Source organism: Aquarana catesbeiana, linkage group LG05 (assembly GCF_042186555.1).
Source record: "Aquarana catesbeiana isolate 2022-GZ linkage group LG05, ASM4218655v1, whole genome shotgun sequence".
Lineage (NCBI taxonomy): Eukaryota > Metazoa > Chordata > Amphibia > Anura > Ranidae > Aquarana > Aquarana catesbeiana.
This window is the reverse complement of record NC_133328.1, coordinates 48027819-48043782: the sequence shown is the minus strand read 5'-3', so window position 1 is coordinate 48043782 and position 15964 is coordinate 48027819. Positions and strand designations below refer to the sequence as shown.

The following is a 15964-nucleotide window of genomic DNA, read 5'->3' as shown; positions in this document are numbered from 1 at the left end:
CAGAAAATGTTTTATAAGACTGAAAGTATGTCTACAGACAAAATTTTAGAGTGAGATTTGGTGCTGCTGTTGTTGTGCTGCTCAAGGTTCTCCTTGCTGGAGGCTCTGACATGAGGAAGCAAAACCTTGCCTCAACCAAGATGGCCACCTCCACATAGACCAGTGCAGAACAAAGCATATTAGGTCAGTAATGGGGGAAGGATCAGCTGCAGGGAGATCACAGGTAATACTGGTGACTGGTTCTTTGTCCTCTGCTTGCCTTTTTAAGGCACAACGTCCACAGTACAGGTCCACTATAACTAACACTTACCAAGCCAGCTTAAATTTTATGGTTAGGTTATCACCCCTAGGTCTGTATTCTGTACACCAAATGCCCACGATGCTACACCAATAACTCTAAGTCCAGAGCTGCAGAATTCCTGATAGGGGTCCCACACTCTGTTTAGTGGAGGGCCACAGAGGAATGTGTGTGTATAGTAGTCAAGGTGTACAGAAGGGCAAAGCTTTTGAGTCATTTTGGGATATGACTGAAGCTTGTACTGGTAGTTTAGCTGTTTTTGGCATGAGAAAAAAGTGGACACAATGTTGATCCGTTATTAGATTATTTACACTAATCTGATTCCATTCACCAAAACCCAGCTGGAAAAGAAGTGTAGATTCCCATAGAAACCAGAGCCAGAGCCCTCATTTATCTGACCTCTCTGTCTTCACAGTGCCGACACTGAGCACAGTCCTGAATGATGTCTCCATAGGAAGTCCTCGAGCAAGGATAACATGGAGGAAAATGAGACTGGTATACAGGTGAGTGGTACATGTTTGTTAGTACCTACCTCCTCTGATAATTGTGGACTCCTGCATTGTCTACAGCCATCTGGTAAAGATACAGTGCTGGGCTGATGACACCTGAATGCTCAATTCCTAAATACTTGAATGGGACATAGCTCCTGTCATAAGGGAATGTCCTATTTGAGTCATTAAAGTCTAAAATGGGCGTGTGAAGTTAGGCCCCTTTCATACGGGCCTTCCGTTTGTTCGTTTTTTCATCCATCCGGTAACGAATGAAAAACAGACATCAATGCATCTCTATGGAAAAACGAATGATCATCCATTTACATCCGCTTCTGTCAACATTCGTGTTTTGGAACTGGTCAAAGCCCTATTTTTCTTCCGTTTTAAAAAAAACGTAATGGACAAAAAAGGGATGTAAACGCACAAACTGTCCATTTTGCATTGATAGTGGATGTAAAAAAGACTGAGAAACTGAAGTAAACTTATTTTGTTTTTTTCTTTGAAAATTAGGACTGAACTGATGAAACAAATGGAAAGCTCATGTGAAAGGCACTGTTAATTTTGGCAGCAAATTTCAATTTAGTTTTAGTCTTAGGACTAAAATGGCATTTTAGTTTTAGTCCCATTTTAGTCTTCTGCAATTGTTTTTTAGATTTAGTCGACTAAAATGTCCTAAGTTCTAGTCGACTAAAATCTCCAGTACATTTTAATCAACTAAAACTCATTTTAGTCGTCTAAAATCTAATGGGTGTAATTAAATTGTAATGCATTAGTTAACATTTCTCTACAATTTCCAAGCTCATTATATACTGCTGGAGTGAAAAATCTAATATGTTATTTATTATGGTATTGAGGTATGAACATGCACTACAGACCCGTGTTAATTTTGAAGTCAAATTTCAATTTAGTTTTAGTCTTAGTCTTTTGACTAAAATGCCATTTTAGTTTTAGTTGTATTTTAGTCATCTCAGTTGTTTTAGTCATATTTTTAGTCAACTAAAATAATATAATATTCATTTAGTCGACTAAAATGTTTAAAGCCGCATACACACGAGCGGAATGTCCAACAGAAAAAGTCAGACGGAAGCTTTTCATTGTCTATTCCGATCGTGTGTGTGCCTCATCGGACTCTTTTTTTTTCGAAAATTCTGACGGACCTAGAAATAGAATATGTTCTAAATATTTCCAATGGAACCAATTCCTATCAGGAAAACCGCTCGTCTGTATGCTGTTCCGATGGACCAAAAACGATGCATGCTCTGAAGCAAGTACGAGACGGAAGCTATTGGCTACTGGCTATTGAACTTCCTTTTTCTAGTCCCGTCGTATGTGTTGTACGTCACCGCGTTTTGGATGGTTCGGACTTTGGTGTGACCATGTGTGTGCAAGACAGCTTGAGCGGAATTCTGTTGCGTTCCGTCAGGGAACCCTTCGGAGTTTATTCCGACGGCAAAACCGGTCCTGTGTACACGGCATTAGTCAACTAAATTAACACTGGTGAAAGGACCTTTATGCAGGACCTTGCTGGCAGAAAGCGGTCAGTAAGATCCTGTAGTACATCCCAACTTATAAGGACACACGTACTGTACGGGTGCACTTTGTAGTATACATCTTCTCCAGCCATTGAGGACTCAAATGAGTCATTAGGCTGTGGTGCAGATGCAGAATGACTTTGGCCTTCGCAGTCATTTAGAATGACAGACTCCACCTCCGTTGCCTAGTGAATGACTCATTCAGGACCAGGGTGACATGTAAACATTTACAACGCGTAGGCACCGGCGCAGGTGCGGAATGACCTTGGCCTTTAGCCAATCATGAATGAAGGTGGAGGTCATGTGATAACACAAAGGAGTTATAGCAAATAATACACAGCACACCGTAGTAAATGAATTGTACACACTTTATTGGAATTATTTTGGCCACGGTGCTATTTATGGGGTAACCTTAATTAAACCAATCAATAAACCGATTTATTTATCCAATATATAGCCAACTTTGGCTAAACCATCAACAACAAACAAAATTAGTCACAAAGTCCATTCAGATAAACTGGACGACTAATCCGCCACCAAATAGGCACGATGGCGAAATTCGGGAAAATAAGATGGGAGGGTGGGTGGAAATAGGGTTGCCACCTGTCCAGTTTTGACCCAGACAGTCCGGGATTTGAATGCTGTGCCCGGATTTCCCTCTGCCTCAGACCCGGACTCCAGGGCTGCTGACAGGGGGCACCACCAGGCCTCCTGTAGGGGGTCCAAGCACACAGGGGGACCTGGACAGCAGGGGGATCAGAGCGGCGGTGCGGGGGACAATTACAGCGGAGACGAACTGGGAGAGAGAGTAGCGCCATGTAGCCACTGGTGCAGGAATTTTTCCTTTAAACGTTTAGAAATCAACAATCTGCATTGCACTCACACATGTCAGAGCGGTCGGCATATCACAGTCTGTGAAGTCCGCTGTCAGCATTGTCCCGATCCACGTTGCTCTGATCGCTGAATCACTGGAGGAAGCCGGTACAAGGATAGAGAAAGCCGCAGGGAACTCCAGTGACCTGTCCATTCCTTTCCTTTACCGTCTTTCACCATTTAACTTTCTTTTTTTTTTTTTTTTTTTTTAATTCTTTATTTAATAGAAAAATGTTATTGTTTACATTCAGATATACAGATTACTTATACTTATTTTGCGTTCATACCTTACTGTATTGCAGAATGTTTCCACTTCATATTTTATCATTTCATTTTTTATAATAATGAAAAATGTTAATGCAAAAAAAAAAAAAAAAATTGGTTATCCAAGAGTCAGATTACCGTGCTGCTCTCATCAAATAAAACAAAATAGTCCAAATTAATACATATTCATTCGTAATGTTATTAAAGTGGCTACTAAATAAAAAAAAATTCACTGCTAGCCCTGCTGTTTTATCAAGCCATAACACACTGTGTACATATTTGTGTAAAACGATGCCTGTGTAATTACCTTATCTCAGATCTCTTTTGGCCAGTCACGTGACCTCCGGCCAATCTCCTCCTCCGATCTTAGGGCTACAGCGGGGGGGGGGGGGGAGACAAGATCCTTCTCTGATGTCAGTCTCATGAAGGTCCCGTGACTGATGGTCTGGCGGCTCAGCCCCTCCCGCTGTAGCCCTTAAGTGGGGACGAGAGCGGCCGGAGGTCACGAGAGCGGCCAGAGGTCACGTGACTGGCCAGAAGGGATCTGACTGCCCTCCCCCCTGGTTGGTCAGTCGGTCGGTGGCACACCCCCACCCCGGCACTCACCCCGGTTGCAGGCGGGCAGCGGCTGGTTTAGGTGCTCCTATGGGTGGGTTGCGGTCTCCTATGAGCGGCAGGCAGCGGCTCCTGTGTCCTCTCTGCATCCATGGCGGCTCCTCCATCCTCCTCCTAGGCATCCAATAGGATCGTCTGTCCTTTCAGCCAATCGGGTGACTGGTGTCAAAACCCGCTTCCTGTTTGCCCGGGAGGAGGATCAGTGTTACAACAGCGAATATTGATTCGCTGTTGTAACACACCTGGGTGGGCTTGGAGCGCACTCTCTGCGACCCGAGCCCACCCGATTAGAGCCTCTGGCTCTAATCAGTGCTTCAAAAAAACAGCCTTGCCCTATTGGAATCCATGCACTGGTGTCCTGAAAGGGGCCGGACGTATGAATAGGGGGGGCGGTGCCCCTGCGTCCCTAATGGACGGGCCACCCCTGTAGTGTATGTTAGGCTCATATGCATGAGCCCTAAAACTGTCTCATTTAGTCTGCAGATAGTCCTTATATGCAGACCAAAGCACTTTTATGCCCCGTACACACGGTCGGACTTTGTTCGGACATTCCGACAACAAAATCCTAGGATTTTTTCCAACGGGTGTTGGCTCAAACTTGTCTTGCATACACACGGTCACACAAAGTTGTCGGAAAATCCGATCGTTCTAAACGCGGTGATGTAAAACATGTACGTCGGGACTATAAACGGGGCAGTGGCCAATAGCTTTCATCTCTTTATTTATTCTGAGCATGCGTGGCACTTTGTCCGTCGGATTTGTGTACACACGATCGGAATTTCCGACAACGGATTTTGTTGTCGGAAAATTTTATATCCTGCTCTCAAACTTTGTGTGTCGGAAAATCCGATGGAAAATGTGTGATGGAGCCTACACACGGTCGGAATTTCCGACAACAAGGTCTTATCACACATTTTTAGTCGGAAAATCCGACCGTGTGTACGGGGCATTAGAGTTCGTGGAATCTGTTGGAACGTGTTCAGTCAGACTGCAGACCTTCTAATATATTTAAGCATTTACCTGGCGATGTCGCATAGACAGATACTCGTGTGCCATGGCTGTTAGAACACGTATTTTGCCACGTCATGGTCTGTTATTAAGAGCTTGATGTGATTTACCCGGTACTTCCACTAATTCACTGATAATCTTGTGCGCTGTTTGATCATCAACTTTCCAGCTTGACAATGGTTTTTTTTTTTTTTGTTTGTTTTGTTTTTTAACACTGCCATTTACCCTGTGCAGCTAATAAAAAGATTTTGTTATAACATGCTCATCAAACGGGGTGGAGATGATTATTTAAGCTGTCAGTGTTACAAGGTTTATATAGATGACACAGAGAGACTAGAAAATAACATTTGAATTCATAGTTCTAGAAGTGGGCAGTGGATGTGCCTTTCGTGGTTTGTGTTCATCTAATTACAATCTCTAATACAGATTTTTTATTTTTTTTTTCCCCCACTGTAGTCATCAACAACCGATGATGAGATAAATTATAACAGCCCAAGAAATGGAGATGTCTGGCAGTGGGCACCTAAGAAGAAATTACAGGATATGGAGTGCGAAAAGAAACTGGTAACATTTCGGAATATTCCATTCTGTAGAGTGATTGGAAGCCATTCTATGATGTTCTGTTAGGCCCCTTTCACACTGGGGCGGTGGGGGCGTCGGCGGTACAACATCGCTATTTTTAGCGCTGCTGTACCGTCGTTCTTGCAGCGGTATTCGGCCGCTAGCGGTGCGGTTTTAACCCCCGCTGGCGGCCGAAAAAGGGTTAAAATCCCTCGTACAGCGCGGCTATAGCCGCGGTATTGCCGCGGTATAGCCGCGCAGTCCCATTGATTTCAATGGGCAGGAGCGGTGAAGGAGCGGTGAATACACCGCTCCTTCACCGCTCCAAAAAAGTGGTTTGCAGGACTTTTTTCACCGTCCTGTCAGCGCACCGCTTCAGTGTGAAAGCCCTCGGGCTTTCACACTGAACAAACAGCGGAGGCTGTTTAGGGGCAGTTTGCAGGCGGTATTTTTAGCGCAATACCGCCTGCAAACCGCCCCAGTGTGAAAGGGGTCTTAGACATTTGAGGGATACTGTAACTGATCTTACAAGCAGATCTCCAGCTAAAACAAACATTTAACCACTTGATCTCCGGAAGATTTAACCCTCTTCATGACCAGGACATTTTTTGTGACATGGCACTGGTTTATTTTAACTGACAGTTGTGCGACGTTGCACCCAAATAAAATTGATGTCCTTTTTTCCCACAAATGGAGCTTTCTTTTGGTGGTATTTGATCACCTCAGTGTTTTTTTTTTTTTTTTTTTTTTTTTTTTTTTTGCTATAAGCAAAAAAAGACCAACAATTAAAAAAAAAAAACAATATTTTTACTTTCTGCTATAAAACGTACCCAATAAAAAATTTAAAAAATCTAATCTCCATCAATTTAGATCAATATGTATTCTGCTACATATATTTTTGGTAAACAAAAATCCCATTAAGCGTATATTGATTGGTTTGCGCAAAAGTTATAGCATCTAGAAACTATAGGATATTTATTTTTTTTTTTTTACTAGTAATAGTGGCGATCAGCGGCTTATAGCGGGACTGCAATATTGCAGGAGACAAATTAGACACCTTGCTGACACTTTTTGGGGACCAGTGACACTAATACAGTGACCAGTGCTAAATATGCACTGTCACTGTACTAATGACACCGGCAGGGAAGTGTTGACAGGGGTGAACAAAGGGTTAACTGTGTACCTAGCCTGTGCTTTCTCACTGTGTGGGAATTGCTTTGACTAGGGCAGGGATAAGCAATTAGCGGACCTCCAGCTGTTGTAGAACTGCAAGACTCTGACAGCCACAAGCATGACACCCAGAGGCAGAGCATGATGGGACTTGTAGTTTTGCAACATCTGGAGGTCCGCTAATTTCATATCCCTGGACTAGGGGAAAGGCATGGATCCATGTTCCACAGACACAGAATCGAAACCTTCCCTTTTTGACGGAACGGTAATCTGCCTTGTTTTTTTTTATCTGCTTTTACTGCAACAGGGACCTTAAACCAGGAGTTATCTCCTGCAATATATTTTTTATAAAATAGTTTGGCCATTTTTATTTTTATATATAGTATAGGATTTTAGCATAGACGTGCAAAACCCCTGTTAGGTTTTCATTGCTAAACAAAGTCTACTAAGAGCGCCAAGCGAACGGTCGAAGAGTCCAAAATCCTTTAATATTGATAATCTTCTATAACAGAAGATTAAAACACATCCAATGTGTTTGGTAGGACTCAAACTCCCCCTTTTTTCAGGTCTTGGGTATTAAATAGCTCAGAAGACCCAAGATTGGCTCAGTAACAGGATTAATTATTGTATGGGCTGTATGTTTTAGTCAGCAAACTGTACCGTGAAAAGTCCGTCAATCTACCACCTCCCCCCCCCCCCCCAAAACATATTGCCTCTTTCATGTTCATCTGTTATGAATTATTATCAATATTAACACTTCAGCCCCGGAAGATTTGGCTGCTCAATGACCAGGTCATTTTTTGCAATACGGCACTGCGTCGCTTTAACTGACAATTGCGCGGTCGTTCGACGCTGTACCCAAACAAAATTGATGTCCTTTTATTCCCCACAAATAGAGCTTTTGGTGGTATTTTATCATCTCTGCGTTTTTTTTTTTATTTTTTTTATTTTTTGCGCTATAAACAAAAAAAGATCGTAAATTAAAAAAAAAAAAACACAATATTTTGTATTTTTTCCTATAATAAATATCCCCTGTTTTTTTTTTTTTTTAAAAAAAGCGAATTTTTTTCCTCAGTTTAGGCCAATATGTATTCTACATATTTTTGATAATAAAAATCACAATAAGCGTATATTGATTGGTTTGCGCAAAAGTTATATTGTCTACAAAATAAAGGAAAGATTTATGGCTTTTTTTTTTTTTTTTTTTTTTTTTTTTTACTAGTAATGGCACTGATCAGTGATTTTTATAGGGACTGTGACATTACGGCGGACAGATTGGACACTTTTGACACATTTTTGGGACCATTGACAATCATACAGCGATCAGTGTTAAAAAAATGCACTGATTACTGTGTAAATGTCACTGGCAGGGACGGGGTTAACACTAGGGGGGCGATCTAGGGGTTTACTGTGTTCCCTGGTATGTGCTCTAACTGTAGGGGGGATGGGAGTGACAGATTGTTGTTCCTAGCTAGTAGGAACACACGATCTGTCTCTCCTCTCCGAACAGGGATTTCTGTGTTAACACACACGTCCCTGTTCTGGTTCTCGTGCCTGCGATCGTGCATGGCACCCCCACAGTGCAGCGGGCACATGCACTTGCTATCCCGCTTAAAGGTACCGACGTACAGCTACGACGGTTTGCGGGATTGTGCCGACCTGCTGCAGTATAATGATGACGGCTGGTCGGCAAGCGGTTAAAGCCTTAAGCCTCGTACACACGATACGATTGTTGGCAGGGGATTGTCTGAAGACTCTTGTCCTAAAATCTGACCGTTAGTACGCTCCTTTTGACAAATGTTGTCCAACTTTCGGCCAACAAATGTTGGATCGCAGGCTAGTAAATTTTTGGCGGACAACGGTTTGATTTTCGTATGGTCAGTACCCAAATCCGTCACACAAGTCAAAAGTACAAACACGCATGCTCGGAATTGGTGCTCACCAAACACAAAATTAGCAGAAGGGGCCCAAAGGGTGGCGCTCAAGAGCTTAAATTCCTCTTAGTACGTCACTACGTTCGTGTTTGTGGCATGACAATTGTGTAACGTTAGTATGCAAGATAAGATTCTGGCACACGCCCTTTTCACAAAAATCAGACGCTCGGTTGGCCAACAATCGTACCGTGTGTACGAGGCTTTAGGGGTTACTAAACTACTATTACTAAAACCGGAGAGTGCAAAATCTGGTGCAGCTCTGCATAGAAACCAATCGGCTTCCAGGTTTTTTTTTGTTTTTTTGTCAAAGCTTAATTGAACAAGCTGAAGTTAGAAGCACTCTCAAGTTTTAGTAGTAAGTGTAGCTACAACAAAAATCAGATATACAGTATCAGCACAGTGGACAAAACGAATGTGTCCCTGGTGCTGATTCTTCTTCTCAGTGAATTGTTCACTTCAAATAGCTAAATCAATACATTTACTATTAACCCAACTGTCTATAGAGAGCCGGTATTTGCTGATCTTACAAGTTGTTAATAATTTACCCCATGACAATTCTTGCAGCTTTGATTTATTTGCAGACTAGAGAGTACCCTGAACCAGCTGTGTCTACAAAATGTTGTGATTTTGCTTTGAACTATTACAAGGGACAGAACACAACCTCCGGTTTATCAGTATGTCCGGATAGTACACCATCAATGGGCTTCTCCTCCTCTCTGCTTGTTTTCTAAAAGTCAGCCAATACAACCCAAGCAAAGGACCACATAATGACACCAGAGTGGAGAAATATTCTATTTTCTTTGGCTCACCATAATTTGTGTACATAGGATTTGAATATGTAGTCTTCTAGTCCTCAGCCTGGCTGATGGATTGACTTCATCTGTCTGCAAACACTTTTGGTGGTTATTTTTCTCTTTCTGCACATCAATATGTATACCAGTAGGTGGTGTGCAGCGTGGTGCGATGACAATAATTCACACAGATGGGTACAATAAAGAACTTGTATTGAAGAATGCTAAAACGGTTCACAACAGAACCTGAGTGGCAGGGGGAAAGTGCCCAGCCGGGTACAGTCACGGTTTGCAGCAATGAGGATGAAGCGATGCTCTTTCGGACTGCGTCGGCAAAGAAAGCAGAATGCTACCTGGCCTCTGAGTCATTAGCTCACTGACTTTTGATTGACAGCAGCGGGAGCCAATGGCGCCCACTGCTGTGTCTCAGCCAATTAAGGGGTAGAGTCCCAGTCAGCCGAAGCTCTCCTGCAACATGGCTGGATGAAGATGGGGCTCAGGTAAGTATTAGTGGGGCTGCTGTACACAGAAGGTTTTTTATCTTAATGCATAGACTGCATTAAAGTAGATGTAAACCCAATGTCATCCTTTCTAAACTACTGCCATAGGGGTTATCTATAAGGATATACACGCCTCCTGCATGTATCTTTACCTGTCAAATGTCTCCCCTCTGTCTGTTATTAGACCCGAAAAACTGCAGATTCTGTGGGCGGGTCTGTTGTCTGGAGCTCGGTGGGTGGAGTCGTGATGTCAGTAGACACTCCGCCCACCTCTACACTCCCCTTGTCAATATGCAGTTTCTCCTGTGTATTTCTTACACTGAACTTCTGCTATGATCTCTAACATCCAGTGAAAAGACAGGAAAGTAACCACATGACTTCAGCATGCCCAATCATGCTGAGGTGTGGAACAGCCAATCCTTGCAGAGCTGCTGAAGAAAGGAGTGGGGGAGGGAATTAAAAAATAATGCATGTCTTAGGCTAGTGCACAAGATATGTAAATCACCTGTCACTCACAGCAAGGGGGAGGATTTGACAAAGTTTTTCTCAGTTTGTCAAGATTTATCTCACTGAACAATAAAAGAGGATTGCTCAGAGCTGGATTAACTCTTAGTGGCAAGACTGGACTCAAATGATAGGAAATCTTATACACTACATTATGACATAAAAAAAAAAAAATTTCGGGTTTACATCCATTTTAAGATAAAAAAAAAAACCTTCTGCCTTTAGAACCACTTTAAATTTAAATCCCTTTTAGATTGTAAGCTCTCAGGGGCAAGGCCCTCCTAACAATCTTGTATTAAATAGTATTGTAACTGTACTGTCTCCCTTTATTTTGTAAAGCACCATCAAACTGTTGCTCCATCAGATATTTTGGTTCTAACTTTGCCCTTCATATTCTTCATCCTTGATCAGGGGTGGCCCATCCATTAAGTGCACATGGGTGGCGCCCCCTCGATCCACGCCACCCCCTATATGATTAATAGATAGATTCATGTATAGCATGAATCTATCCATGGCCGCCGTGCACACCCCCATTCATGCGTCCGGCCCCTTTCAGGACATCGGGCGCATGAATTACAGTGGCGGGGTTTTTTTTTTTTTTTTTTTTTTAAATGGGGTGGACTTGTGTCACAGAGCATTGCACTCGGAGCCCACCCAGGTGTGTTAGAAAAGCAGATATTAATATTTGCTTTTCTAACACTGAATAGCCTCTCCGCCAATCAGGAAGCGTGGGTCTGATGCCCATTTCCCGATTGGCTGAAAGCTCAGGCGATCCTATTGGACACCTAGGAGGAGGGGGATGCACGGCGGTATCTGCCGTGATCCACACCACAGGAGGAGGAAGAAAGCCGACACTCTTTCTAGATGGGGTAAGTGCGGGGCTTTACTGTCCTTCGGGGGGGGGGGTCTGTCTGCTACCCCCCTCCCCCCCCCAAAAGAAAAAAAATATCAACCGCCACTGTCTTTGATGTAGTTGCTCACAAATATAGGTGCTGCTACAAATGGATGACATGAATAAGGCGTGATTGTGAAGAGTGGGAGAATTTTCTTTAGGAAGATAAAACTTATAAAAGTCCAGTAGAAAGACCCTGCCTAATGTTTCTTCGGCTGCATGTTTTTGCTAAGTATAAATGCATTTTTACTAAAAATTGCCAAAAAAAAAATCAAAATTTTGAAGTAGGTTTATGATTTTGTGTTTGGCCATATTTATAGCCATCTTGGGCCGCAGGTTGGACACCCCTGCTTTTAGATGATCTTCTTTTGGATTTTTATTTTGTGGTGTGTGGTTTTTTGTTTTTTTTTTTTTGTTTTTGTTTTGTTTTTTCATTTTAAAATGTTCCTTGTTCAAAAATACACACTTATTACATTACAAAGGATTCCCAGAGTACTATAAGTTATCTAAAGAGACAGCACAGCAGTAACTCCCTGTTATGAGGTTTGCCTAAATAAAGCCATCAATGGAGGTGTCTGATAAGGGATGAGTCCCTGCTCTTTTTCATTTAGTTGTATGTGCAAATTTTATCTTGACCTGTTAAATTCTGTTAACCACTTGCCGACTGCCCTATAGCACATTTACAGCTTCAGGGCGGCTGCGCTGCATAGGATTGTGTGTGTGTGTGTATATTTACAAAATCCTGCACTGCCACGCTTTGGGCGCGAGTGTGCGCCACTGGCGGCTCATTCCCTCTGTGATTTTACAAAGTAGGAGGTGATCAGCAGGTCCCACAGACCCGATGTCCGCCAGCACTTGCTGATCATTCGGTACATAGGTGGAATGCCAGTCTTCCTATGTAAACCAGGCAGATTGCCATTCTGTCAGTACAGAAGACATGGATCCTGTGTTTCTGTAAAGCAAAAACACAGATCCATGCCTTCCACTAGTAAAAGCACCCCCCCCCCCACTACACTGACCAGGTAGGCACACATTTAACCCTTTGATCACCCCTGATGTTAACACCTTCCCAGCCAATGTCATTAATACAGTGACAGTGCATATCTTTAGCACTGATCACTGTAATAATGTCACTGGCCCCCAAAAAAGTGGCATTTGTCCGCCACAATATCGCAGTCCCACTATAAGTTGCTGATCGCCACCATTACTAGTACATAAAAATTCCATAAATACATTATCTCACAAGTCAGTACACCCCTCACATTTTTGTAAATATTTTATTCTATCTTTTCATGTGACAACACTGAAGAAATGACACTTTGCTACAATGTAAAGTAGTGAGTGTACAGCTTGTATAACAGTGTAAATTTGTTGTCCCTTCAAAATAACTCAACACACAGCCATCAATGTCTAAACCGCTGGCAACAAAAGTGAGTACACCCCTAAGTGAAAATGTCTAACTTGGGCCCAAAGTGTCAATATTTTGTGTGGCCACCATTATTTTCCAGCACTGCCTTAACCCTCTTGGGCATGGAGTTCACCAGAGCTTCACAGATTGCCACTGGAGTCCTCTTCCCCTCCTCCATGACAATATCACGGAGCTGGTGGATGTTAGAGACCTTGTGCTCCTCCACCTTCTGTTTGTGGATGCCCCACAGATGCTCAATAGGGTTTAGGTCTGGAGACATGCTTGGCCAGTCCATCACCTTTACCCTCAGCTCCTTTACCATGGCGGTAGTGGTCGTCTTAGAGGTGTGTTTGGAGTCGTTATCATGTTGGAATACTGCCCTGCCGCCCAGTCTCCGAAGGGAGGGGATCATGCTCTGCTTCAGTATGTCACAGTACATGTTGGCATTCATGGTTCCCTCAATGATCTGTAGCTCCCCAGGGCTGGCAGCACTCATGCAGCCCCAGACCAAGACACTCCCACCACCATGCTTGACTGTAGGCAAGACACACTTGTCTTTGTACTCCTCACCTGGTTGACGCCACACACGCTTGACACCATCTGAACCAAATAAGTTTATCTTGGTCTCATCAGACTACAGGACATGGTTCCAGTAATCCATGTCCTTAGTCTAATTGTCTTCAGCAAATGGTTTGCAGGCTTACTTGTGTATCATCTTTAGAAGAGGCTTCCTTCTGGGACAACAGCCATGCAGACCAATTTGATGCAGTGTGCGGCGTATGGTCTGAACACTGACAGGCTGACCCCCCACCCCTTCAATCTCTGCAGCAATGCTGGCAGCACTTATACATCTATTTCCCAAAGACAACGTCTGGATATGACGCTGAGCACGTGCTGCAGCTCAGTTTCAGGGTCTTGGCAATCTTCTTATAGCCTAGGTCATCTTTATATAGAGCAACAATCCTCAGAGAATTCTTTGCCATGAGGTGCCATGTTGAACTTCCAGTGACCAGTATGAGAGAGTGAGAGCGATAACACCAAATTTAATACACCTGAGACCTTGTAACACTAACGAGTCACATGACACCGGGGAGGGAAAATGGCTAATTGCACCCAATTTGGACATTGTGTGTTGTGTTGAGTTATTTTGAGGGGACAGCAAATTTACACTGTTATACAAGCTGTACACTCACTACTTTACATTGAAGCAAAGTGTCATTTCTTCAGTATTGTCACATAAATATGATACACATGATATCATAAAATATTTACAAAAATGTGAGGGGTGTACTCATTTTTGTGAGATTCTGTATATCTCATAGTTTGTATAACTACGTTTTTTTTGCAAACCAATCGATATACGCTTATTGGGATTTTTTTTTACCAAAAATATGTAGCAGATACATAATGGCCTAAATTGATGAAGAAACTAGATTTTTTTTTTTTTTTAATGGATAGGTTTTAGAACAAAAAGTACAAATTTTATTTAATTTTTTTTTTTTCAAAACTGTTTAATTTTTTGTGCTATAAAAAAAAAAAAAAAAAAAAAAACCAGAGGTGATCAAATACCACCAAAAGAAAGCTCTATTTGTGGGAGAAAAGGACATAAATTTTATTTGGGGACAGAGTCTCACGACCTTGCAATTGTCAGATAAGATAACGCAGTGCTGTATTGCAAAAATAGCCTGGTCAGGAAGGGGGGTAAATCTTCCAGAGATGAAGTGGTTATAAGGCTTACAACAGGTGGTAGGAAGACAGAGAATTGTGGGTGGGGGGGGGGGTTTGTGTTTCCCCCCACTTCACTATTCTGGCCTAGGCAGCCCCTTCATGGCTATGGGGGAATATTTTAGTTTTTGTGTCTCAGGTTCAGCTTTATGTGGCTGTTACTAATGTATATGAATGTTACTAATGTATAAATTGCATCACCTAGTGTGTATCATACGTAATAAACTTCTTTTATCTCCTGCAGAATGTGGATGTACAATTAAGATCCGACAGCCCGGACTCTGACAGCCCGGATCCTGACCGTCTGGATAGAGCAACCTACTATGATGTGCTTGATTGGGACTCTGTCAGCTCCTCCCACAGGACTTCCCTTTTTCCCAAATGGCACTTACCAGTGAAGATGGCATTTGGGCTGGCGCTATTCATGTTTACGTATACATTTCTCAGAGAAGTATTACACCCCTATGTTACGAAGAGTAAAAATGAATTCTATAGACTTCCAGTATTGGTGGTGAATAAAGTTTTGCCAGTCGTTGCCATCACTCTGCTAACCATGGCCTATTTACCTGGAATATTTGCCACGATCATTCAGCTTCGCCGTGGCACAAAGTACAAGAGATTTCCGTCATGGCTAAACACATGGATGCTGAGACGCAAGCAGTTTGGACTCTTAAGTTTCTTCTTTGGGGCAATGCATGCCATCTACAGTCTGTCCTATCCTATGAGGAGGTCTTACAGGTACAAGCTCCTGAACTGGGCCTATGAACAGGTATAGTGCTAGAACATGTACAGAAATTGCAAGTACCATGAAGGGAATTTATCAAAACTAGTGCATGGCAACCAATCGGCTTCCATCTTTCATTTTCATAGCTTAACTGAACAAACTGAAGATAGAAGCTGATTGGCTGCCATGCACAGCTGCTCCAGTTTTGATATTGTCCACCTCCACTACCCAACTCTTAGATCCTTGTTTCAGTTTGTACTTCTGCAGTGCTAGTAGTGGTGGATCAATACACGACAAGGTTCAAAACATTATTAAAATCCTCTACCTCCAGGCCTGGGGTCGACTGTGTACTGAGCCATAAACCTCAAGAGTTTCTTCAAAGCATCATAGCTATAAGACGGCGGCACATAAATATTAGCCAAAATGAAACACATATGGTGAAGAATACACACCAGTAATACAAAGCAACCCTCCTGATCTAACAGACTTTGCCTGCAGGAAACATTGCTGATGAAGAGCTCAAAACACTCGCCCCTCCCCCCCTCGCATAGGAGGAATAGGTCGCGTAGTGCTGGGTTTTGAACATAGCTTTGTGAAAGGAAATGACAACGTTCCTTACCATGTGTGTCTCCTGCAGACAAGCAATGGCTGGGTTGTAGTACAACAAAGTGGAA

At 42.7% G+C, this 15964-nt stretch overlaps 1 protein-coding gene across 3 annotated transcripts in view; it reads left to right on the top strand.

The window, feature by feature from the left end:
• Positions 1-15964, top strand: part of STEAP1 (STEAP family member 1) — a 41923-nt gene that overhangs the window by 11673 nt on the left and 14286 nt on the right. For all 3 annotated transcript variants that reach the window (XM_073629705.1, XM_073629704.1, XM_073629707.1), the window contains 3 exons: positions 714-801; positions 5538-5645; positions 14811-15335. In XM_073629705.1, the coding sequence (XP_073485806.1) occupies positions 775-801; positions 5538-5645; positions 14811-15335 (660 nt within the window). In that variant the 5' untranslated portion in view covers positions 714-774. The remainder of the gene's footprint in view (positions 1-713; positions 802-5537; positions 5646-14810; positions 15336-15964) is intronic.